At 42.5% G+C, this 23,384-nt stretch overlaps 1 protein-coding gene across 2 annotated transcripts in view; it reads left to right on the top strand.

Moving 5' to 3' along the window:
* The window catches only part of AACS (acetoacetyl-CoA synthetase), a 93,903-nt gene that overhangs the window by 32,423 nt on the left and 38,096 nt on the right, over positions 1–23,384 (top strand). For both annotated transcript variants that reach the window (XM_075898472.1, XM_075898473.1), the window contains exons 5-10: positions 4,936–5,033; positions 7,343–7,457; positions 8,872–8,953; positions 11,792–11,939; positions 18,849–18,929; positions 22,273–22,397. In XM_075898472.1, the coding sequence (XP_075754587.1) occupies positions 4,936–5,033; positions 7,343–7,457; positions 8,872–8,953; positions 11,792–11,939; positions 18,849–18,929; positions 22,273–22,397 (649 nt within the window). The remainder of the gene's footprint in view (positions 1–4,935; positions 5,034–7,342; positions 7,458–8,871; positions 8,954–11,791; positions 11,940–18,848; positions 18,930–22,272; positions 22,398–23,384) is intronic.

The following is a 23,384-nucleotide window of genomic DNA, read 5'->3' as shown; positions in this document are numbered from 1 at the left end:
TGTGTTGCAAGCTGATGCTTGTATTTCAGGTTTTGAAAGCTAATGTATTTTGAATGACAAGTGGAAAAAATGCATACTTTTCAAGCAGGAATGCAGCATGTATGTACACAGAATATATCACCTTAGGATCTGTTGTATACTTTCTCATATAGGAGGGATTTGGCTTTAAGGTATTGCGATATGCTGTGCCTTTAAGGACACAGTCCTGGGAAATAGGAACAAAAATCCTGCAAAAAGATCTGCCCCAAACAGGGCTGGATTGACATCTTTGGGCCCAGTGCCAAACATTTTTATGAGTCCCCATGTAGTCATTATCAGTAGAGCCCTGTGCGGATACAAAATTTGTATCCACATCTGAATTTGCAAAAATGACCTGGAAATATCTGTATCCACATTTGTGGATGTAGATATCCACGGATTTGCAGAGCTCTACTTAACAGCCACTTCTGAGTGTGGGCCTGGTGTGGCAGTGCTGTAGTATACCCTGTACTAAGTCTCAAACATTTATTCATTTTGATCATACGCTGCTCCGATATTGTATGCACTGCTATGCACATTCCTCAACCCCTCTGTTTTTCTCAAATTGAGCCGTATACCCATGTGAACAGAAATATCCACAGTGAACAGAAATTTCCTAGTGATCAAAGGAAGCATCCCATAGATTTCTCTTCCTCAACCAAGTGTTCTGTGGCCACATCTCCAGGATCATTCTGTTTCCTCGGTGATTGTATGTAGTCCTGATCTCAGGTTAATAAAGTTCCAGAGCAATCAGTTGTGACAGATCCCTTCCCCAGCACCAAGTAAAGTGGAACAATTTTCAGTTTGTGTGTTGGAGCGTATCTGGATCCCTAGTGTAAGACTCTCCCATGTAATGAGGAAAAGTTGAGGTGCCCATTTCTGCTTTCATGGCTGTAGAAATAGTAAATTCTTTATGTGTGTCTGATATTGTACCTAAAGTTGCATAGGCCCTCTAGTAGAACCTTCCTCCCGCCTTTTACTAACTTTAATCTCTGCTGGTGGAGTCCGCATACCTCCCTTATAGACCAAGCACTGTCTATATCATCCCTGATAGGTGTCTGTTTAACCTGCTCCTAAATATCTCCAGTGATGGAGATTCCACAACCTCCCTGGGCAATTTATTCCAGTGTTTAACCACCCTGACAGTTAGGAAGTTTTTCCTAATGTCCACCCTAAACCTCCCTTGCTGCAATTTAAGCCCATTGCTTCTTGTCCTATCACCAGAGGCGAAGGAGAACAATTTCCCCCTCCTCCCTGTGACACTCTTTTAGATACTTGAATACTGTTACCATGCTCCCTTCTCAGGTACGTCTACACTGTAGCTTGCAATAAGCTGTGTAATTTGAGCTACACAAGTTATTTTTGAAATAGCTTATTTTGAAATTTGGCACTGTCTATATACAGCACTTATTTTGAAATAAATTACTATTCCGAAATGTCCCTTACTCCTCTGGAATGAGGTTTACAGGGACGTTGGAATAGTGAGCCTGTGGTATTTTGAAATAACTGGTGCGCTTTAAAGACATGGAATAGCTATTTTGGGATATCTCTGGTATCCCAAAATAATGTTGCAGTGTAGATGTAGCCTTAGTCGTCTCTTTTCTAAACTAAATAAGCTCAGTTCTTTCAGTCTTCCCTCATAGGTCATGTTTTTTAGATGTTTAACTATTTTTGTTTCTCTTCTCTGGACCCTCTCGAATTTCTCCACATCTTTCTTGAAATGTGGTGCCCAGAACTGGACACAATACTCCAACTAAGGCCTAATCAGTGCAGAGTAGAGCAGAAGAATGACTTCTCGTGTCTTGCTTACAACACTCTAGTTAATGCATTCCAGAATCACATTTGCGTGCTTTTTTTTTTTTTTTTTTTTTTTTTTGCCAAGTGTCACACTGACTCATATTAGGCTTGCTAGGATTCAGACAGAGGTGCATTGTCCGTTCAGTTCACACCAATTCCTTCTTTGGGGGCAATGAACCAAGGCCACTGGCATCCCCTAATCCAGTCTAGGGAAGGCTTTGTAGGATGAGATTTAAGCCAAAGCTGCCTACTTCTCATGGGTGGTAGGTGAAGGTAGGGCTGAGGGAAGCAAGCCCCCAGCTCCACCCCTTCTGCCCAGGCCCTCCCCATGATGGGAGCCAAGCCCCACCCTCAGGACCATAGGGAGGATAGGTAGTGCATGGCCCTAGCCTCCCTGGCCCTGGAACATGGGGGGGCGGAGAAGCTCTCGGTGGGAGGGCGGGGGCAGCAACACTCTTCCCCCAGTGTGCCTGCAGTAGGCATTCTGGGGCGGAGGGGAGTATGGGTGGGCGCAGGCTGGAGGTTTGGGAAGGTATACTCACCAGTCTCTTCTAGTAACCAGCTCTCCATTCCCAACATGGGTCACTGCTTCCCCCACTTCTTCCTCCTCTCTTTCCTGTTGCTACTGGCCAACGGAATGCTGGAAAATGTAGTCCCTTCCCTGTTCCAGGCTAGCTTTCAAGGCAGGGAGCTGGCCAATGAACTACAGCTCCCAGAGTACCTTGGCTTCCCATCGTTAAATGGTGGCCCTTCTGGGCTTTGGCCTGGGGCCAGGGAACAGTTTGCCCAATGGGAAATCCGCTGCTAGCTGCACACCTTACTTTTGCAAAAACTGCAGTAGGCTTAACGCCTCTGGGCTGACTCTTATCACTTCTGCCCCTCTCTAAGACATGGTGAGGGGGATCCAGGAATAAAGGGCCTGTATCCGATTCTTAACCTCATTTCCTATGCCCAGGTCCTAATTTTGCCTCTGGGTCCCTTTCCTTCACGTGCCTCTAGCTGTTGGACACTCCTGTGCATTCAATTTGATTTCTGCTCATCCTTCACTTCTCATTTGCCCCTTTTTGCCTCTAAAGGAATAGCTAGGAGCTCTTTGTCAATCCAAACAGGTGCCATGTGAAGGAAGGGGTGATATTGTCAGATCTTAATGAGCATCCTCTCTTCACACCAGCAAGGGCAGTGCATAGTAACATTATGCTGACTCCTATATATTACCACCCATATCATGTCACACTCTCTTTCTTCAGCACTTCCTGGTAACAACGGGAGCAGGTCGCCAGCATTCTTGGGCAGAGGGCAGGAAGTCACAGCTAGCTCAGCTGGGAGCAGCCTAGGGCAAATCCATCTTCCTGCAGCCAGGGTGTAACCAAGCGGCTCTGTGAGCTGTGGTGTGGGAACATACATAAGTATGGAGGTGCTGACATCCCTCGCCCTACCCCAGCTGAGGCTGGGATCAAAGCTCTGACATGTGGGACAGTGGCTGGCAGTATAGCTCCTAGTGTGCAGGGCTGAAGTAGATCCTGTGTCATGCAGGACTGGCACCTGGCACACCAGGCCTAGAGCCCATGCAGCACAGAGTGGTAGCTGGGTCCCCCCAGATACAGGGCTAGCAGCAGATTCTGTGGCATATGGGAAGTCAGCTTGGACCGTAAGTGCTAGACTGGTAGCCCTGGGTTACTGTAGCACCATCCTGTACCTCTAGTTCTTGTATCTGTCTGTGAGGTGGGAATGGGAAGGTCTCTTAACTTCCCTCCAAGCAGTGCACTCCTTGGAGCAGAGGACTGGGTCCCAGGAAGGGGTGTCCTGGGCAGGGTGGGCTCTCTATACTGGGAGAGTATCCTGGGGAGTAACAGGACTGTTGCTCTTTAATATTAACCTCTTTTGGCTGCAGCAACACTCTGGGGACCCCAGCAGCAACCGTGAGGTTTGGGGATCTTGCAAGGGACAAGTGCAATTGATTTCCTGCTTCCACTGGGACTCTGCATGCTAGGTTCCTGGAGGGGCTTGGATGTAACTCTGGGAGTGATCACTGGGTCTCAGTTGCGTGATCTATAGCCAGCTTGTGCTACACTGTGCCTTTTGGGGGTTCCACATTCTCTGGATACAGGGATGATTCACAGCTGAAGCCCTTTATTGCAGGTGTTGGGGCTCAGACTCCCACGGTCTCACTTTCAGAGCTGGATGGGCGGGGGGGTGGGGGAGGAGGCTCCTGCTGTCAGCCTTAATGTTGACTGAAAGTGAGAGTCCTCCAGCGATTTGTAATTTAACTTAATGCAGACTCATGCCCTGACATGAGAGTTCTTTTGTGAGATCATGAGTCAGGCTTAATTTCACTTACAAATTATCACTCGAGTTACATTAGCGAGAGTTGGCATGTCTGACCCTGACTCACTTATTGATTAATATTAGGAGACTGGAGCCAGAAAGAAGTCTGCTAACTGATGGGAGATGAGTCTTGTCAGTTCTGCGTATGTATGTAGTGTAATATTGCTTCTGGCCTGGTAACTGGCTTTTGCGCAGAAGTTAAGTTAGCAAGGGTGGGTTGGGAGACGTGATCCGCATAGAGACCATTTCTTCTTTCTTCCACATGCCCTGACATGCATGTGTGGAGAGGGATGCTGGTAACTGAATTTGCCTTACAATGGAATACAGGGCATTTTGTAATCCCACCCTCTAGACAGGTTTGTTTTCCAGTACTACTTCTATGTGTTGGGTAGCCTTTGGTTCTGGCTAATCCTATGCTTTCAGTAGAACACATTTATGTTGGCTATTAAATTACTCTTCCTGTCCTCCTACAAATCAGAGCTCTCTCTCCCCCCTCGCTCTTCAGGTTTTGTTTAATAAAGATCTGGATCTTTGTGATTGCAGTGTAATTTGGAAGGCACTCTATGGATATCAACTTTGGAGTAATTTTTGTTAGTGCAGTTACAGCCAACTTTCCCCAATGTCTATGGTCACTGTGATCAATGTCTATGGAGGGGAGGCATTTGGAGGTGTAGTAACGTTTCTGAAAAGACATTTTGTTTGTTTTGCTTGCACATCTATATAAACTGACTACAGTTTTAAGATGTGCAGATTTTAGGTCTCTTCCATCTTTAAATATTTAAATCCTGTTTGTAGGTTATCTACCTAATAGTATTCATGCAGTGGAAGCAATGCTGGCTGCTGCGAGTATTGGTGCTATTTGGAGTTCAACTTCACCTGATTTTGGAATTAACGTAAGTAGTCTCTGTATTACCTATTGCAGGGAAGTTATGAGCCTGCCTAGTGTAGATGGTGATTAGGTCTGGGAGCTACATGTTTAACGTTGTTGACATATGTTTGTTTTACTTCTACTGCCATCTTGTGGCAAACCTCCTGAAAAGCTAGGTTTCCTTCCAAAATTTAGAGGAAACTGTTTAGTGGAGACTTTTGTACCTGCCTTAGGACCTGGAAGCCCAATTATCTTTAATTTAATAAAACTAGGTGTCCAAGTCCATGAGAAGGCTTTGAAAGTCTCAGCCTTAAATTGCTTATTTCCAAATAAAGCCTGGTTTAGTAGTCAATAGCTAGCAACAGCTATTACACACTTCTTCCTTCTTGTATTAAAAGAATCAGTGAATAATTCACTCTATAAAGGACAGCTCTCACACAAAATCGGTTAATACTGAGGGCACTCATGTTGACAGGCCAAGGATTGAATAGGTCATGGAAACTGACAGTCTTTGTGGTGTCAGGATGGCCTCTCCAGAATATGGCTCCAGCTTTTCAACACTGAAAGAATGGACTATAGATGGTATGAGACTCCTTCCTTTCCTCCTCTCACAATCCTTTCATGGCCCAAAACATTCAGATCAATAACCCTTATTCTAGCTAGGGTAACTTAGAACTAAGGATGTAAAATCCCATTTTAATCAGTTAATAGCTTAAACATTATCCACTTAACTAGGACAGACAGGGGGGCTGCTTCTGCCTGGCTGGGCCACCAGGTAATTGGTAAGCATCACCTGATAAGGGTGATATTTACTGATTAACCATTTGCATCCCTACTTACAACTGTGGAAGCTATTTCTAGTCATAGGTTTAATCCTCTTGAATTATACTGAGGTGTTTACCTGCAATATGCACTACCACAGGATGGTTTTGAAGGTGTTATACATATGACACAAGAAAAAAACCTTCTTCTGATAGTTGGGATCAGTGCTGCAGAGACTGATGCATTGGAGGTTGATTTTTAGCAGATCTAGTGGAGACCTGCAAAATTGACTGTAGATTGCTGTGCAGTTGATTCCAGAAATATACCCCAAAATGAGAAAAGTAAGGTAAGTCTCGTTGATCCAGCACAGTGTAGACTTAAGCAAAGTTGACTTCAGTTACATTGTTCACTTTGTTGGAGTTGCGTACCTTAGATCGATTGAATGATTTAGTGTAGATGTAGCCCTGACTATAAATCACAATGGTAATTTTGAATTATCATTGAATACTGAATCCTTGTTCATTCTTACAAGATATTTAGTTTGTGTTTTGGGGTAAGGATTGTTATGTTTGTATTGTAGAAATCATAAGTCAATATAAATATTTAGTAATAATGAGGCACTGCAGATTGTAAAAGTATCAAAGTGCTATGCACAAGGAGGATTAGAGAGCATCATAATTCCATTTTCTTGCACAAAAGTATTTTTTTCAACAGTACAGTGATTTTTTTGAAGGGCTCTGTGCTTTGTAATGACAGAGTTTCCTTTGCAGTATGATTTAATCCTTCATCGGGGAAGATTGATTATTTTATTTGTATTACAGCTTATTTCTCTCCATCCCAATGGGCTATATTCAGTGCCCAGTTTTAATTGTTTGAGCTTTTAAACCATGCTTAACTTTGGGGTCTCTTTAGACATCAGTATCACATATATGCCTTCTATTGGTTTAAAGGCTGGTTTGGCTTAAATTCAAATCAGTCTGAAGCCTTGTGATGTGTAGGGAAGTGGCAATATCCATTTCCATCCTAAGGGTCGATCTTGCCCCTTCCATGCATTCATATAACTCCCACCAACACAATTAAAGTTTGCATACCTGCATTTTGGGGTGCAAATATGCAAATATGCCTAAATGGATTAGGGACCTAATGATCATTGTTTGTAAAGGAAATAGGTGCATATCTAGCACGAGGCATCTAGCTTCTTTATAAGCAATGATTATTAGGTCCCTAATCCACTTAGGCATATTTGCACTTAGTTGCATTGTTGGCACCTGAATACCTTTTGTAAATCTGGTCCTATATCTAGTAGTGTTGCTATATTCTGGATAATTAGTCTAAGACACAGTAGTGCTTTTTGAGATATGCATTGGGATTATTGGCTCATACATACTATGTGTTCCTTTAAAATGTTGGGGGTAGATGGAGAAAACTGAAGTAGCTTGGTCTCTTAACATTATACCTGTGTGCTGCCATAATTGTTCTCTTTCTTACATGGCTTGGACCAATCAACCAGTGGCTTTTTCATCTTTGCAGTGTTGATGGTTGTATTGCTTGTTCTTTTTCTTTTCTACCCAGGGTGTGCTGGACAGGTTTTCCCAAATTCAGCCCAAGCTGATCTTCTCTGTGGAAGCTGTCATATACAATGGCAAAGAGCATAATCACATGGAAAAACTGCATAATGTAGTAAAAGGTACTTAACATCATACCATATTACCTCACATGGAACACTTGGGACATGGAACATGTGGGACACTTCAAAACAGTTTATAAATGAGGAGGAAATCAAATCTTATTTAGGCAAAACTATTTATCCTACTTTTTAATTTTTTTAAATGGAAAATCAGCAACTAAGAATCCTTCTCTCTTGTTGAGAATATTTCTGTAGGGTTGGAGGTAAAGAGCATATTGCTGATCTGACTTCTTCCTCCCACTACTTGTTCCTTACTCAATCGCATGGGATTTGGGCGTTTCTTTACTCTAACAAGTAGACAGAGCATGGAACATTTAAATACTTGTGAGGAAAAACATGTACTTGTGCTGAACAGATGAAGCAGTGTTTGCTAGTGAATAGAGCACTGGACTCAAACCTGTATTACTGCAGTCCCTGCTGGTTGACCTTGGGCAAATCACTTCACCTCTCTGTGCCTCAGGTTTCTATCTGTAAAATGGGTAGGGGGCGATGCTTTGAGGCGGAGGCACAAGGGAACTTGCCCCTTAAATGCCATGGGCAAGAGAGGCAAGGGTCCAGCCAGCAGCTACAGGTCCAGAGCTTCTGGTGTACTACAGAGCTAAAGGGGGCCTGTGGCCAGACTCCTGTTGCAGTGGTGGGGGAAGCAGTGCAATGCAGTCCCAGTTTGTTCTGCTCTGCTCTCCTGTGGTGTTGCTTGGAGTGGAGATAGGACACCTCTCTCACTTTCTGGCAGGAAATGGAACAGTGTGTGTAAGGGGGCCATGTTGCTCCACTTACCCTGCTGCTGAGTGCAGGGTGGGGGGCTGGAGCCCCCATAGCTGGTGCTGGACTCCTGGCTCTTGTAGTTCCTCAGGCTTCGTTGCTTAGGGGAGAGGGGTGCAGGGGAAGAGGCTGGTTCTGGGTGTTATCCTGGCCTTTCCCTGAGGTGGGGGAGGGTCATGTGTCTCTCCTCCCCCATGCCGTCACCCAGCCATGCCTGAATGGATATAATGATACTGAATTTTTGTTAAAGTATTTTGAGCTCTCCTTATGACCAGCAGTCTATAACATCTGGGTATTGCTATATATTTTCATATGACCAAACTGGGCTCTCATGTAAGGTCATGAAACCTGTGACTCACTGGTGTTGTGTGGATTTTTCTAATGAAAAACTTGGTCTGGGGGACCAGTTCTGTTCTTCCCTGTGTTGATATTACACTGTATTTACATCCACGTTTCAAACTCTTATTGCTGGTACTGTTTCTGTGACCTAACAGAAAGATGGAAGTTGCAAAAAGATTGAATTGTTTCCATTACTCAGTATGTACACTACACAAACTAACCAAACCGAAGAGGCCTTTTATTTATGTAACTTCAAATAAATAGAAAAAAATTGTTCCTTTTTCCTCTCTTTTTCTTCTCCTCCTCCCCCCAGGACTTCCAGACTTAAGAAAAGTGGTGGTGATTCCATATGTGTCATCGAGAGAAACAATAGATATTTCTAAAATACCAAACAGGTAATGGGACAATTCATGATTTGGGCACATGTTGTTGTCTATCAACTAGAGATGGGACAGATCCAGAATTCCCCGTGGATTTTTTTTCCTCATCGGTGCATTCCTGAATGTTGGGAAATTTTAGTATTTGATTGTTAGCTTAGTTACAAGCTTTATATTCTCATCTGGGAATAACCTGTGAGGATCAGGTTCCTTTTATGTATATGGATCCTTAGGCATGCAGCAATACAAATCTCCTGGAGAAGAGAATGGACACCGGATATAACACACACAGCTCTTGTCTTAAATTTGTGGGATAATGTTGACAAGATACTGTAAAACCATATTTTTATAGGTTATTTTCTTAATCGATTAGATTTTAAATTTCTTTTCATTTTAGCTTGTTTCACTTGATTTTCTGTTAAGGATATTAAGAGGTGGGTAACTTGCTAATTGTGTAGTTGATAGAAGTTTTGACTGTATAATTAGTTGCTAAGGGAAGAAGCACTCAGTCCCATTTTGCATCAAGTCCAGGACCTACCTCTGCTGTGGCTCTGCAGTTTAAATTTAGTGAAAGACAGGCGGGCAGCCTGGCTCCTACTATATTTGAATTGCAGTGGGGGTAGGTCCCAAACCCGGTGTGAACCAGGACTAGGCTGGGCTGCCTGGCTGTGGGCAGAGGCTGCTTCATGGCAGCCTCTCCCCTCCCCGCTGCTGCCTCTGATTACCGGCAGCAGTGCAGAGGTGGGAGATGGGGAACTGGCTTTTAAGGCAGTGGGAAGAAGGGGGGAAATGCGAATAGTCGACTACTCAGTTACACCCCTATTTTCTATATTTAGCACATTTGCAAGCAGTTTTCTGAAACCAGAGTTTTTCTTTCTTACACTTTGGTACGTCAGAATGCAGGACAAATTGTATTTTGTTCCTAATGCATTTGTAAATCCAGAGAGTTTAGCCCATTGACTTTATTGGAATAATTCTTATTTCTGGGCTTTAGGCTCATGCTGTTAACTTGGAAGTTCAATTAGACAATTATGTTTTTAAACTTTTTTGTTAATTTCACTTTGTGTTGCATGCTGTAGTATAGTGATAGCATGTTTAGGTTTCAAGCCCTGCTTGAGAATGCTGTATGTAGTACTTTAAAAGAGAATGTTTTGTTTTTAAACCCTTATTTTATAAACTGTCCATTCAGCAGATTTTTTTCACAGACTTGTGATAGAAGAATGGATGGGAGCTGATGCAGAGAGGGCTTTTGTCAGACTTGTAAAACTACTACAGTACATTTTCTAGTGGGAGTTGGCTAATATAAGCAGTGCTGATAAGAATGAAGCTAAATGAGCAACTGATTTGCTTTCTTTCATTACAGCACTTTTTTCCCCCCAGTTAGTATTGACACAGCAAGAAATCGCTCCATAAAGAGATGGAATTAGTTTGCTTATAAAATGTATCTGTTTTCAGCTTGTCTGCTATATTTATAACTGCTGTATCCCTCTCATTCTTTCCTCACATACATTTGCAATATCTTCTTCTCAGTCATATTTCACGGTGTCTTAGTAATTGCTATAAATAGGCGCATCCAGTAAAATACTACCCACTTTATTTAGCTTTATACAAAGCAGCAAGCTATCCTTGTTAGACCTGAATTTTATTTTCATTGCTGTTGACTTCTTGACATCTTGATTGCTGGATACTACAGATCAACTTGAACATGAAAAGTGCCAAGAAACTTTAAGTCAAACTCAATAATTATCACTGTTTTGCTTTTATAAATCATCTAAAGAAAATGTTTGCTCTGTGTAATAGCTTATTAACACTTTTTATATAAATGAAAGCTGGTATAATGGGGAGAGGAAAGCATACTAAAGAATTGCCATTTAAATTGTTCTTGCTCACACAAAGGGGTCATTTGTTTATTTACTGTTCAGGGATAGGCTGCCCAGGTATCTTTTTGAAATTGCTAACATTACAAACTATGTGAAAAAGGCTAGATTCTTTGTCACTCCAGAACAATTTCATTGAAATTGATAGTAGAAGCCAAAGATATGTTCACAGCTGATTCAAGGGAGCTGGGTACAGCATAGCTCCCTTCTGATTTTCATAATAATGTACTAGTTGGTAGTGCAGCCATTCTGTCTTCACTCCACAGTGAACCCATATTACAAATTATGTTTAATATTTCCCTTGAGGGCTTCATCCTTGTTCCAAGCCATACACCAAAGATCTTTCTTAGGCCTGTGTATCTTAAGGCCCGTATACATGGTGAGTTCCTGCCTTGCTGCACAGTGTGTTATTTTACAATGCATCAGCTTGATGACCAGTAATGTTTCACCTGGACTTAGCTACAATACAGAGAGTTCATAGTGCATGGCTTAGTATAGTTGGCTAACTTGTACTCTGGGACTTCCAGTATGCCTGTAGCAGAAGCTGCACAGAATGGTTAACTGTATTGCAAGTTTGTGCACTGTAGATTGCCACCTGGGCTTTCTGTATGATGATTTACTGCATAGATAGGGTCTGTACAAGCACTGATCTGCTACCTCTACTGCTATAGGGCTTTCAAGGCGATCTGCTGTTTATATGTATAGATTTGTAGGCATGTTAGGACATCGAGATAATATTTTATTCTTAAACAATTTGTTGACTCTTTTATTTGGGGGAAAAAAAACAAGCTAAGAAATTTAAACAAAGGTCTGAACAGCAAAAAAGAATTAAAATAGGGCTATAGACCTATTATAGTATTGTAAGAGTGCTGGTGGCTTTGAAAATGATCTCAGTTGTCTGTGGTTGAGTAGCATTTAATTTTTGTTTTTAAAGTTAAAAGTAGTTAAGTAGTTGCTCTTCCCTCTTTTCCTTGCACAGTGTTTTTCTAGAGGATTTCCTTGCTACTGGGAAAGGAGAGCAGGCCCCACAGCTGGAGTTGGAACAGCTTCCCTTTAGTCATCCTCTCTTCATCATGTATTCATCTGGCACAACAGGAGCACCAAAATGCATGGTTCATTCAGCAGGGGTAGGTTTTCCCTTTTGGGGCTGCAGTCTCACAATGTCTGTCTCTAAACCTCTGAGCTCCATTCCCCTTTTTTCAAGTGCATATGATAATTTAAGATACTGATAGCCAACCTTTGCAACTAAGTGGATTTTGATAACTGACTGTACACAATCTTTCAACTTTAGGTTAGTAGTCGAAAGTTGAAAAAGTCAATAGGGACCAGAAGTCTTACTTTCTAGGGCTTGTTTTGGTTGTTCACAAAAAGCCTTGATGCACTTCCTAGTGGACAAATATCCATCACACAATGGATTCTCTTGTTAGTAGAGATGAAATACTGAATGAGCCTTAAAGACTGCAAGCAAACGGTCTGGTAGCACTTTATAGACTAACAAAACATGTAGGTGGTATCATGAGCTTTCATGGACACAGCCCATTTCTTCAGATCACTGGTCAGTCATGAGTCTCCTTTTCAGAGATGACATGGGGAAGTTTGTGGTTCCACTGCTGGGCTTTTGTTGTTAGAAGATTTCAGCCTCCTGTGCTGTCAATCCAAAGCTCAATTGCTATTAGTAAATTCACGTAGTGTTTTAAATGTAGACAAGCCCTATAGCTGAATGAGTCTGCTGATCTAGTTCTGTTTCGTATTGGGGTTAGGTTGGGGACTTGTCAGACTCCTCCTGAGTGATGTAGTTAAACCAGCCTATTTTAGTTTTTTGTTTTGTTTTTTGTTTAAAGATTTTTTTTTTTTTTATAAAAGAGTCACAAGTTTCCTCCTTAGAGTATGTTTTGCTTTGGGAACTTTGCTTTGTGGAGTGTCTACTGAAGTGAAGATTGCAAAGGATTTTCAGCCAAAACCACCCATTCTTGCTAATATTTCATTAATGCTGAAATGTTCCTATGTTTAATCTCTATCAGTTAAGTTTGATTAGAGTTTGAGCAAGAGCCCACTAGCCATGTTCGAATTTGGTCAGTGAAAATATTCTTCCTACATAATATATATATATATATATATATATATATATATATAACAATCATTCCAACTAAACTTGCCTACATCCGGCTATCACAAAAAGTCAGATATTCAAGACTTGAAATCTGGCATGGTTCTAGTCCTTGCCAAGGTTAAATTTTCTGCCTTTCGCTGAGTGTTGATTTAGGAAAGTGAGAATTGTTTGAAAATCAGTTACTGAGCATGTCTGGTGACACATGATTATAGTCAAACACTACAATGTGAATGAGAGCACATCTGGTTAAGAGTAAACCACTCTTGTTTGCCCCATGTCCTTTTTTTTTTACTTTTTGAAACTCTAGGAAGAAGGTGGCATGACTGTGTATGTAGTGCAGATGGCCTATATAGCCCAGGCAACCTTATGAAGGCTGTATCTTTTGACTTCAGAAAGCTTTGGATCTGTCCCTAAGTGTCCCTGTACACTTCCTCTCCCCCCCTCCCCCCATTTCCCCTTGATGGGAAGGACTGGAGGGTTTGTAGAGAGGTGAATCCTTTGGGCCTGCCTTTGCCCCAAATGTTCATTGTTTGCAAGTACCTGGGATAGGGATAGGCAATAATTTTTTGCTGGGGGCCAGTTCAAATATTTTTGAAGTGGCCCTGGGCTGGCCTGCAAGGGAAGGGTCCTAATTGGGAAAAGGTGGGGCCAGAATGCTTCTGGGCTTCCCCATCCCCAGACCATAATTGGTCTGGGGGCAGGGGCACACCTCCCCCACCCACCCACTAGGTACCCATGCCCCTGGCAGGGCGGGAAGAGGCTTTACGCACTCCCCTGCCCCCAGGCCCTGATTGGCCTGGGGGTACGGCAGCACATGAAGCCTTCTCCCACCCTACCCCTGCTCTGTGAGGAGTATGTAGCACTTCAAAGTGCCATGCGCTGCTTGCAGGGCGGGAGGAGACCTGATGTGATCCCCACCCCCATGCCCTAATTTGCCTGGGGCGGGGTAGTGGCAGGGCCTTGGCGGGCTGGATCAACCCACTTGATGGGCTGGATCTGGCCCGTGGAGGCCCTTTTGCTCACTCCTAAGCTGGGGGATCTGCAGAAACCTCATTGTGCACAGGACAAAGTAATTTTGGAGGCACATCGCATGTTTGTGAGAGAATGAAATAAATATTTTTGTGACAAGTTGAGCAACTGTTGGTAGCTGCTGAGAGTTCAGACTGTTACAATAAGCACTTGTGAAAACAGGTTAATGAGCAGAAGAAGTGCCAATGGGTCATGACAAATACAGTTGACCAGTAGGGTTGCCCGATGGTTTCAACAAAAAAACCAGACACACTTGACATTATATCATAATCGACATTACATCTTATTTAGAAAATACCGGACATTTATATTTTCTCATTTGTCCTTTCTCAATTTGTTTCCCCAAACAGAAACTCAAATACTGGATTGTCCGGTTCAAAACCGAACACCTGGTAACCCTATTGACCAGATGGATAGATTTGAAAGGAATTTTCCCTCTTTAAGGTTCTTTTAATCTCTATATTATTTACAGACGTGGTCACCAACCTGTTGATCGTGATTGACTGACTGGCCAATTGTTAGGGCTCGATCAGTTGATCGCGAGGGGTTCGGGGCCCTCCCATTTCCCACCGCCCCCAAAAAACCACACTACCTACCTCCAGCGATAATGGAGGTAGCGCCGGCTTCCTGTGGGGTGGATGGAAGTCCCACAGATGCGTGCCACTTCTGGGGTTTCAGGAAGTGCTCTGTCTGCTCCCCCTTCCCCAGACAGCTGGCACGGTACCAGCACCCAGGTCTGTGCCGGGGACTTGCTGAGAAGGGTGAGGTAGGAGCCTCCCGAGGAGGTGCATGCTGGGACATCCTTCCCCTTTGGGGAGAGAGAGGCGTGAGGAGTGGAGGGGGATAGGAGTCCTGGGAGGAGGTGTGTGCCGAGCACTCCCTGTTACCTGCCCCAGCATCCACTGACAGCCTGTCCCCTGCCCCCACTGGCACCCTGTCCCCACTCCAGCACCCACTAGCACCCTGCCCCAGTCCCATGTCCCCTGCTCCCACCAGCACAGTTGGGGGCCACATTAGTGAGGTGCGGGGGATTTTGTAGGAGGGTGGGGTTTTTGTTTTTTGTTTTTGTTTGTTTTAATTCCATCTTTCTTGTGTGGCTCCAACTAACTTTTTTCTGTGGATCAGTGACCCCTGACTCAAAACAGGTTCCCCTCCTCATAAATAAAGACAATGCTGAAACTTTTTGTATTTGACATAATATTTTATTTCAAAATGAAGCCTGGCCAACAAACCCCAGTTGAGGCCAAGCCCCTATCTGGCCGCAGCATCATAACACTCCTGCACCCCTTCCCCCCGACTCAGATCTAGGGTCCTTCATACACTGGAACCCCCTGTCCTGAGCCCCTCTTATCCCCCAAACTCCTGCAGCTCCACATCCTCAGTCTTCTGCCATAACACTCCTGCACTATCACAAATCTGTGTCCTGAGACCATCATACTCACAAGCTCCCTGCCCTGAGTCCCCCTCACATCCCAACCCAAACTCCTACACCCTCACATCCGCAAGCCTGTGGCTTGTTCAGCACCCCAACCCTTCACCTGACTCCAAAACTCCCCAGCTTGGAGCCCCTTCTCCCAACCAGCGTCCCCTTCTCCACATCCTCCTGCATCCAAATTCCCGCCCAGAGCTTGCACCTCTCACCCTCATTCCCACCCCAGAGCCCATACATCCTGTCTCAACCCAGTGAGGGTACGAGTAGACTACAAGAGTTTTTCTGGGACATCAGGAGTATCCCAGAAAAACTCTTCTGTGTCCAGGGATGCGTTCGTTCTACCACCTTGCTTAGCAGAAGAGCAAACATGCTCTTTTTAACAACCCCTGTATTCCTCGTTCCACGAGAAATAAGGGGGCTTCTGAAAGAAGGGGTTTTTCTGACATTTGGCCCAGTCTAGACAGGCCAAATGTTGGAAAAACCTCTTCCTACAGAAGACTTGGGGAAAGAAGGGGGGAAGCAGTAGTGTAGCCATACCCTGAGAGTGTATAAGGGCTGGGGATGGCAAGTGATGGAGAGGAGGAGAACAGAGAGGGCAGGGCTTCAAGGAAGGGATGGTGTCTTGAGGGAAGGATGGGGCGGTAGATCTTGGCTTGTTCTGACATTTAAAAAGTGATCTTGGGCATAAAAAGATTGGAGACCACTAATTTACAGAGTTGCTTAGCTTGCCCCAATTCCTCCTCCTCCTTCATCTCCCTCATCCTCCCGGCTTGGCTGGAACCCCACAGTAGTGCTGATATAGCTGAAGTGTACAGTAGTCAAAAATACATGAGATGAAATGACAGCAAAAGTGTATGAAATAATGCTGATTGCCATGGACTTAATACAACTTGACTATATACCCAATCTTTATAGGAAATGATTTTCTTTAACTAAATTTACTCTATTGCAGGGGTTCCCAACCTTTTTTGGTCCCCATATCCTCTTGGCTTTTAGTAAATCTTCCCGTACCCCCTATTCAATATGAAAGGAAAGAAATTCTAGATTCTAGAATCCACAACTTTTTTCACTAACGCTACTACTTTTGGAATATTTCAATTAGGATAATCTAGTTATTTCCCAAATATTCCCCATACCCCCTTGACAAGCTTCTCGTACCCCCTGAGGGTATGCGGACGCCAGGTTGGGACCCCCTGCTCTATTGTATGTGCTAAGCTCATGTGCTAAGCAATGTGCTGAGCTCATGTTTTTTTTCCTGTGTAGCTGTTGTGGGGTATATTTAAATTATAGCCATAATTAATATAATGGAAGCCAGACATTTGAAATGATTTAAAATTCATTTATATTGCTGGCAGAGGTAAGTATGTATGTAAATATAAAGTTTTTGTTTTGGAAGCAAAGATCTAGTGTGTTAACAGCTTTAAGAGAAATGTTTTAGGATTTTCGTTTTACTGGATAATTTATTAGATATTTAGTTTTTTAAAATAATTTCTAAATCCTAGAAACATAGTCCAGAATGCTAATTTCCCTTGCACTGGTTTCACACACAAGGAGAATTGGGCTCTTCAGCTAGAAGCCGAGACAGATATTTTTTTTAAGAGTTCCGCAGTCTTCTACCAATCTGCCTTGGTTTATGTTCCATTTTTTCTATAATAGTGGTTATAGTTTGTGGGTGGATTCATTTTTATTATTTCAGAGCCTGGGAATCACAATGAAAATTTTAAACTATAAATTGGCAATAATAAGGGCAACAAAACATTCAACTGAATTTTATCCAATGGGTGTATAGTCTCAATACTTCTACAGTACTGCAACGGTAAGGCTCCCATTAAAAATCCTGTTTCTTGTGAATACCTAAGCCTGCACTGTGCGCTGTCCCAATAAACTTAAACATAAATGTTTGTGCAAGATTGCATCTAAATTACTGGTTGTGATATGGTAAAGCTCTGAATTCAACTTTCAGAATGTAAGTAAATAGTCCATAGCTAGATGGCAGCATCATGACATGTCTGTGCACAGGAACATTAGCAGGTAAAATCCAGACATGGATGTCTGAGATGCTAAGGGAAAATTGGATTTTGAATATTTTCCTTTCCATCTGCAAAAGCATGTGCCATTGTACGTTTGTTTCTTTGTTTTACATTTTTATCTATAATGGATTTTCTTTCAACATACATATTTTGCTTGATTTATATGAAGTTCTTAATAGCACAACCACGAGCACTTGCAAAAATGCAAAGCATAGCTTCTGTATTTAAATCAACCACGTTAATGTGTCACTGTAGTAAAGTGACACAAGAAAGCAGTTTATAAATTCATTGATCCTGGAAAGTCACTCTTGAATGATGATCCAAAAAGTACTCTACCTACATTTCCAGCAAATGAAATAAGTGAGTAATAGCATAGTTCAGTGTATTGTCATTTGCCAGCACTAGTTAGAGCAGGGGAATTTTCCACCATGCCAGCTGTACAAATGCTTAGTTAGTCTATGCAGTTCTGTCTGTAATCTCCAAAGAGTTAAATTTTGGGACATTTTGAGCTGTTATGGCCTCGTATGAGATGAGAATGCTTTGTGCTTTGACACTTAAGTCAAGAACATCTTTGTGTCTGTCTCTTTCCAGTCATCTGGGAGTACTATGAGCATGAAACCTTGTCAAAGGACTTGTTCACTTGGGGAAATGGACCTGCAGCACTACAGTGGTATATAAACAGATATAGATGTAGAAATGTATTGCAGTACAGGTTGAACCTCTCCAGTCCAGCACCTTCGACACCTGACTGATTCCTGAGGAGAGAATTTTCTGGACCATGGAAGGACAATATTGTCTAGCAGCATTGCCAACATTTCCACTGCTTATTGGGCTGTTAGAGGTCATTTAGGAGTAAATTAGAGCTAAATAACAGGACAGAACACTTAGGACCGGTGGCTATACACAAACTTTTTGGGACCCTGGGGAACTTGGCCACACCCATGATAAGTGGACATCTGGCTAACTGAAATAATTCTGGATGACTGAGGTTTCTGGACCTGAGAGTTCTGGACTAGAAAGTGTCAACCTTCAGTTCTTTTGGTTCATTTCCCTGTGTAAACACATCCTTATGGGCTGCGCTATTCTGGTTGCTGGCTGTAGAGGGATGCTGCAGTCCTGTTGGAAACTACCTGCTCCCTCTGTTGTAGTTTGAGTGTAGACACTGCTGAAATTCTGATGGAGGTTGGAAAGTTAATGAAGGGGGGAGGTGAAGAATGCTATCTGTGATGATATGGACAAGTGTGGGAGTTGTTGCCTGTTTGGTTTTTTGCTTTGAAAGGGATACAATTCAGTAACTGATTGTAACCCTAAAATATTTCCTGGTGAGGGCTGTACAGCATTAGAATACTGAAAAATATATTTTACCACCAGTTCTTTGCTTTATATTTACATAAATATAATTTCATATATTTTTCTCTTCACTTGTATTTTTCAGGGCACACTAATTCAGCATCTGAAGGAGCATATTCTTCATGGCAACATGACCAGCAACGACATTATTATGTACTATACAACGGCAAGTGGGGCTTAAGACATGTGTATAACACTGTTTATAAAGAGGGAGGTACTTTCCACAGTACTATCGATACAATCCTACCTATTTCTAGTGGTGCTCTCTGTAAGAATAGCAGTTCTCAACTTGAATAGTAATAGAGAGGTAGCAGTGTTAGTCTGATCTTCCTAAAACAAAAGGAAGAACTATGTAGCACTTTAAAGACTAACAAGATGGTGATGAAAGCTCATCACCTGTTAAACCATCTCGTTAGTCTTTAAAGTGCTACATAGTTCTTCCTTTTTTTTAAAACCCAATTTGAGAATCAGGTGTATTAATAAAATGCAATTGGACATGTATTAAATGTTCCTGCTAATTAGCAACCAAAATGGATTGTAGGATTTTTTTGGACTCTACAAAAAGTTTATTACAATAATGACATCCTCAGTTTGATCTTCAAAAAATGCTCTCCACTCCTGATCATGTGGGGATCCAGCACATGGAAGTGACAGTTAATTTTACCTGTTCATCTTGGTGGAGTGGCAAGAATCTGTGCATTTCTGGAGGGTGGGAGAGGGAATCTCTAGAAGGCTATGAACCTTCATGGTTTGAGGCATGAGCCAATCTCTGACTCTCAGCTTCATTTGGGAACTTCATAAGTGCACTGGGACACTTTTCCTGTTTGCATCTCCCTTTGGGGTCACTGTCAGAGATGTGAGAGTGGCCATCTGGCCCACTTTTCTTACCCATTGTTGAAATGCCTATGTTCTATATTAGTGATTCCTTTTATATTATTAGTATGAGAAGAAAATGGAGTGGCTGTTCTGTGACTTCTTGGAGTGTAACAGTCCTTGGTACTAGTGTAAACAACGTAGTGCAGTTTAGTAACTCCTTTTAAAGGGGGAGGGGGGAAGCCTAAAATGGGGATACATGTAAAATCCATTTTATATTAGTACAGGGGGGTAAAGAGGAGAGGAAGGCACATGATCTCCTCACATTACTCTCACATGACCCATGTGACTCCTCACTGCCCCCCCCACCCTCCCCTCCAGCCGAAGGCCTCCCCACATCCATCTCATATTACCAGGGTAGGAGAGGGAAGGCCCTTTGACTACTTCTGCCATGCTGAGACTTCAGTCTGGGCTTTCCTGGGAACTGCAGCAGGGATAGGAGCAGAAGCCTCAGCCCCTGTCATTCCACATAGCTGAGGTCTCTGTCCTCCCTTTGTCTATGGTAATAGCAGCCTTGCCAGAGGACAGGACTGTGAATGATGCAGATTTCTGCTCCTTTCCCTGCTGCTGCCCCCAGCAGGATGGCTGCCAGTATGCCATACTGGTTATAAATAGCTTGCTGGTACGGCATACTGGACTACTTGCACTTAATGTTGTACTAAACCATGATACTTTGTGTTTTCAACAGTCATGCATATGCTGTTGAAGGTTTAAATTGCTCTCTGCTGGTGTTTTTCCCACCATTTTGGGACCATAACAGAGAGAATATCTGCAGTACTGTGCAGGTATCAAAGGAATTTTTGGTTGGCTAGCCTGTCTGTGTTTTGAGAGCTCCTGTATTAACTTGTGGCAGTAACAGCTAACCTATGGTGCCTCCAGTGAGGAGTCTGGTTATTTTCCCCATCATTTGTTAGGCTTGCACCTTAATGACAAACAAGATGATGATTGATACAAGTAGAGGAGATCATCAAAGTTGTATATAAACTAAGATCTTCATTGTAAACTCTTAAGCTGTAGCAGTTTGAGGCAGGGAAAATGAGAGATGTGGAAAAATTACTCTGCTTATTTGGTAAGAGTCCTACTGAAGGGCCAGCATAAGAACTGCTGTGGCCCTTGAAATAAATTAAAGCAACCCCTGCCTTTTCCTGGCTACATTTAAAAAAAAAACTTATCTCCAGTGCTCCTAGCAGGACTTGTGTGCTGGGGTTTGCAGTGGAGTTCGGCAGATAGGGTCATTTACACATGTCCTACTCAGTGCTTGGGCCATGGAGATTCTTTCCTAGACAGCAGAAGGCCCTGGATGCCAACAAAGTGGCATGCCTGGTTGGAGAGGGAAGAATCCTTTTCTCAGGTGTGTGTTTAGCATAGGCGCTGTGCAGGTGTTCTGCAAGGAGTTGTGTACATACTGTTAATCAGAAATGCTGACATTTCTAGCATTCAAAGTTTTTAAAAAGTCAGAACATATTGCATTGGCATATGAAGGGGTTCAGTGTAAAGCAGTTATGGAGTGTCAAAATACACACTAACTACTATAAACCATGTCCGATTTGTTTTTTTTATTGTCAAACACCTGATGTCACTTCTATTCTGTGAAGTATTTGGGTATTTGTGAAAATTACAATACAGTTTTATTTTGTGTAGCATTTTTGGTCTGTAATTAGCAGATAAGTTATATTCCAAATTAGTTATTATAGGGTAGAAGTTCATGGGATTCTGATGTTCAATGTGACATCCTCTCTTAATGTCTTTGGAGCAAGACTGGATGCTGCTCTGGTTGATGTGCTTTGATTGCATGCAAGTTACTGGCATAAGTACAGGAATAACTGGATAAAACTCTGTATGGTGTATTATACAGGCATCAGGGCTGCATGATCTAATGGTCTCTTCTGGCCTTAAACCTATGAATATATTATTGGGGTAATTTAAAATGACACCCACGTTTCAGGCCCCACATTAGTTGTGTGTCTTTTCTCCCCTAATTATTGTGAAGACCCAAAATAAGGTTACTAAAGCAGAAGCCAGGTTCTAGTTTAGCTACAACCATTGTAAATCCTTAGTAGCATCATTGACATTACCCAGAACTTAGTGATGATAACAGTTGGAACTGTTCCGTGGATTCTGTTGAATTGACTCTCTCAGTAAACAAATTCATGTAGTGGTAATCTCAAGTAACATTGAGATACTGAATACACAAGTCAGCAATTGGGAGGGATGTCTCCCTCATAATGAGCTCACAAATATAGAAACTACAGGTTGCACCTCTATAATCTGGGATTCTCTGGTCTGAGCAGAGTCCTGGCACACTGCAGGGAGTTCGCATGCTTCATGGTGTTGGGGTCCTGGGAACTGGTGCACGGCACAGCTGGTGCACGGTCCAGCTGGGCTGTGGGGAGGAGCCAGAGTGTGGCTCATCTGGGCTGTGAGGGGAGGATGGGCCTGGGCTGCAGAAGCAGGAGCTGGTGTGCAGCTCAGATGTTGATGTGCAGCTAGGCTGTGGGAACTGGTATGTGGCTCAGTTGGGCTGCAGGGGGAGCAAGGAAGTTGAGGCCTGAAATGATCTCTCCTGGTCCAGAAAAATCCCTCATCTGGGACCTACGGTGCTGGACCAATAACGTTAAGAGTCTTGTCTATTCTAGACTGGCTGGATGATGTGGAATTGGCTAGTGTCTGCACTTTCTACAGGAGCTTCAGTTGTCTTATATGATGGATCTCCTCTTGTTCCATCGCCGAATGTGCTCTGGGATTTGGTTGACCGACTAGGGTAAGTAAACAAGATGTTAAAGTGAACTATAGAACTCCTCATTTTAAGCCCTAGAAATAGCTGTCTTGACTCATTAGTCTGTTACTAATCCTGCATAAAACCAGCTTCATTAGAGACTATTTACTTGATCTGAAGCCAACCCATAGGATGGCACAGTTTAAACTTTGTCTTAATTTAGGATAAATTATTGAAATCTTAGACTGAAATGGTCCTTTTTTTGTTTGAGGGAGTGAAAGAGACACAGGGTTCAATGATGTGTTTTAAAATTCATTGTCATTTAGATTCCTAGTAAACAAAGAATGTCAGTTCAATAGTCAGTTTAAGAGCCCAGCCTTTTGAAAAGGCAGTAATTGGTAGCAGTCTGAAGAGTAATTTCTTAGTGCACTCAATTTGTGAAATAATAATCCTTTATTTCAGATAACTCAGGATAAACCTGAATATGGTGCTTTATAGAATTTGAGAGTGGAACTGCCTGTTTTCATATTTTGTTTTCTAATCTGTTTCATTCTTTGTCCAGCAATTTCTTAATTGTCCCATATCCCTGTGAGAACATAATGAGCTTTTGAGTGCCCTCTACTGTTACAGAAAGAAATAGAAAAATTCAAATGAATTGTTTTAAGACCCTTCATAATTTACCTTTTGTGTATGCTAGACAGAACATTGTTTTTAATTATTCCATCTTACAAACCAGAGTTAAACAGGAGGGGGGTGTGTGTGTGTGTGTGTGTGTGTGTGTGTGTGTGTGTGTGTGTATATGTTACTAGCTTTTAAGTTAGTGTTCTGTTTTAGTGCATTTGTGATTGAAGCGTGCTGCACTTCATTTCCCTTTTTATTGCCGCTTAATAATTAAAATGCAGCTTTGCCTTTTATGCTACATAATACTTAATGATTGACATCAGCATTGTCTACTATAATAAAAAGTTACATCCTAGTGAAATTCTGGTGGAAGGCTAATATCTGTTGAAACTTAGAGGGATTCAAGAGCAG

This window comes from Pelodiscus sinensis, chromosome 15 (genome assembly GCF_049634645.1).
Source record: "Pelodiscus sinensis isolate JC-2024 chromosome 15, ASM4963464v1, whole genome shotgun sequence".
Lineage (NCBI taxonomy): Eukaryota > Metazoa > Chordata > Testudines > Trionychidae > Pelodiscus > Pelodiscus sinensis.
Note: the sequence above shows the minus strand (reverse complement) of the source record. Positions and strands in the feature narration are given on the sequence as shown.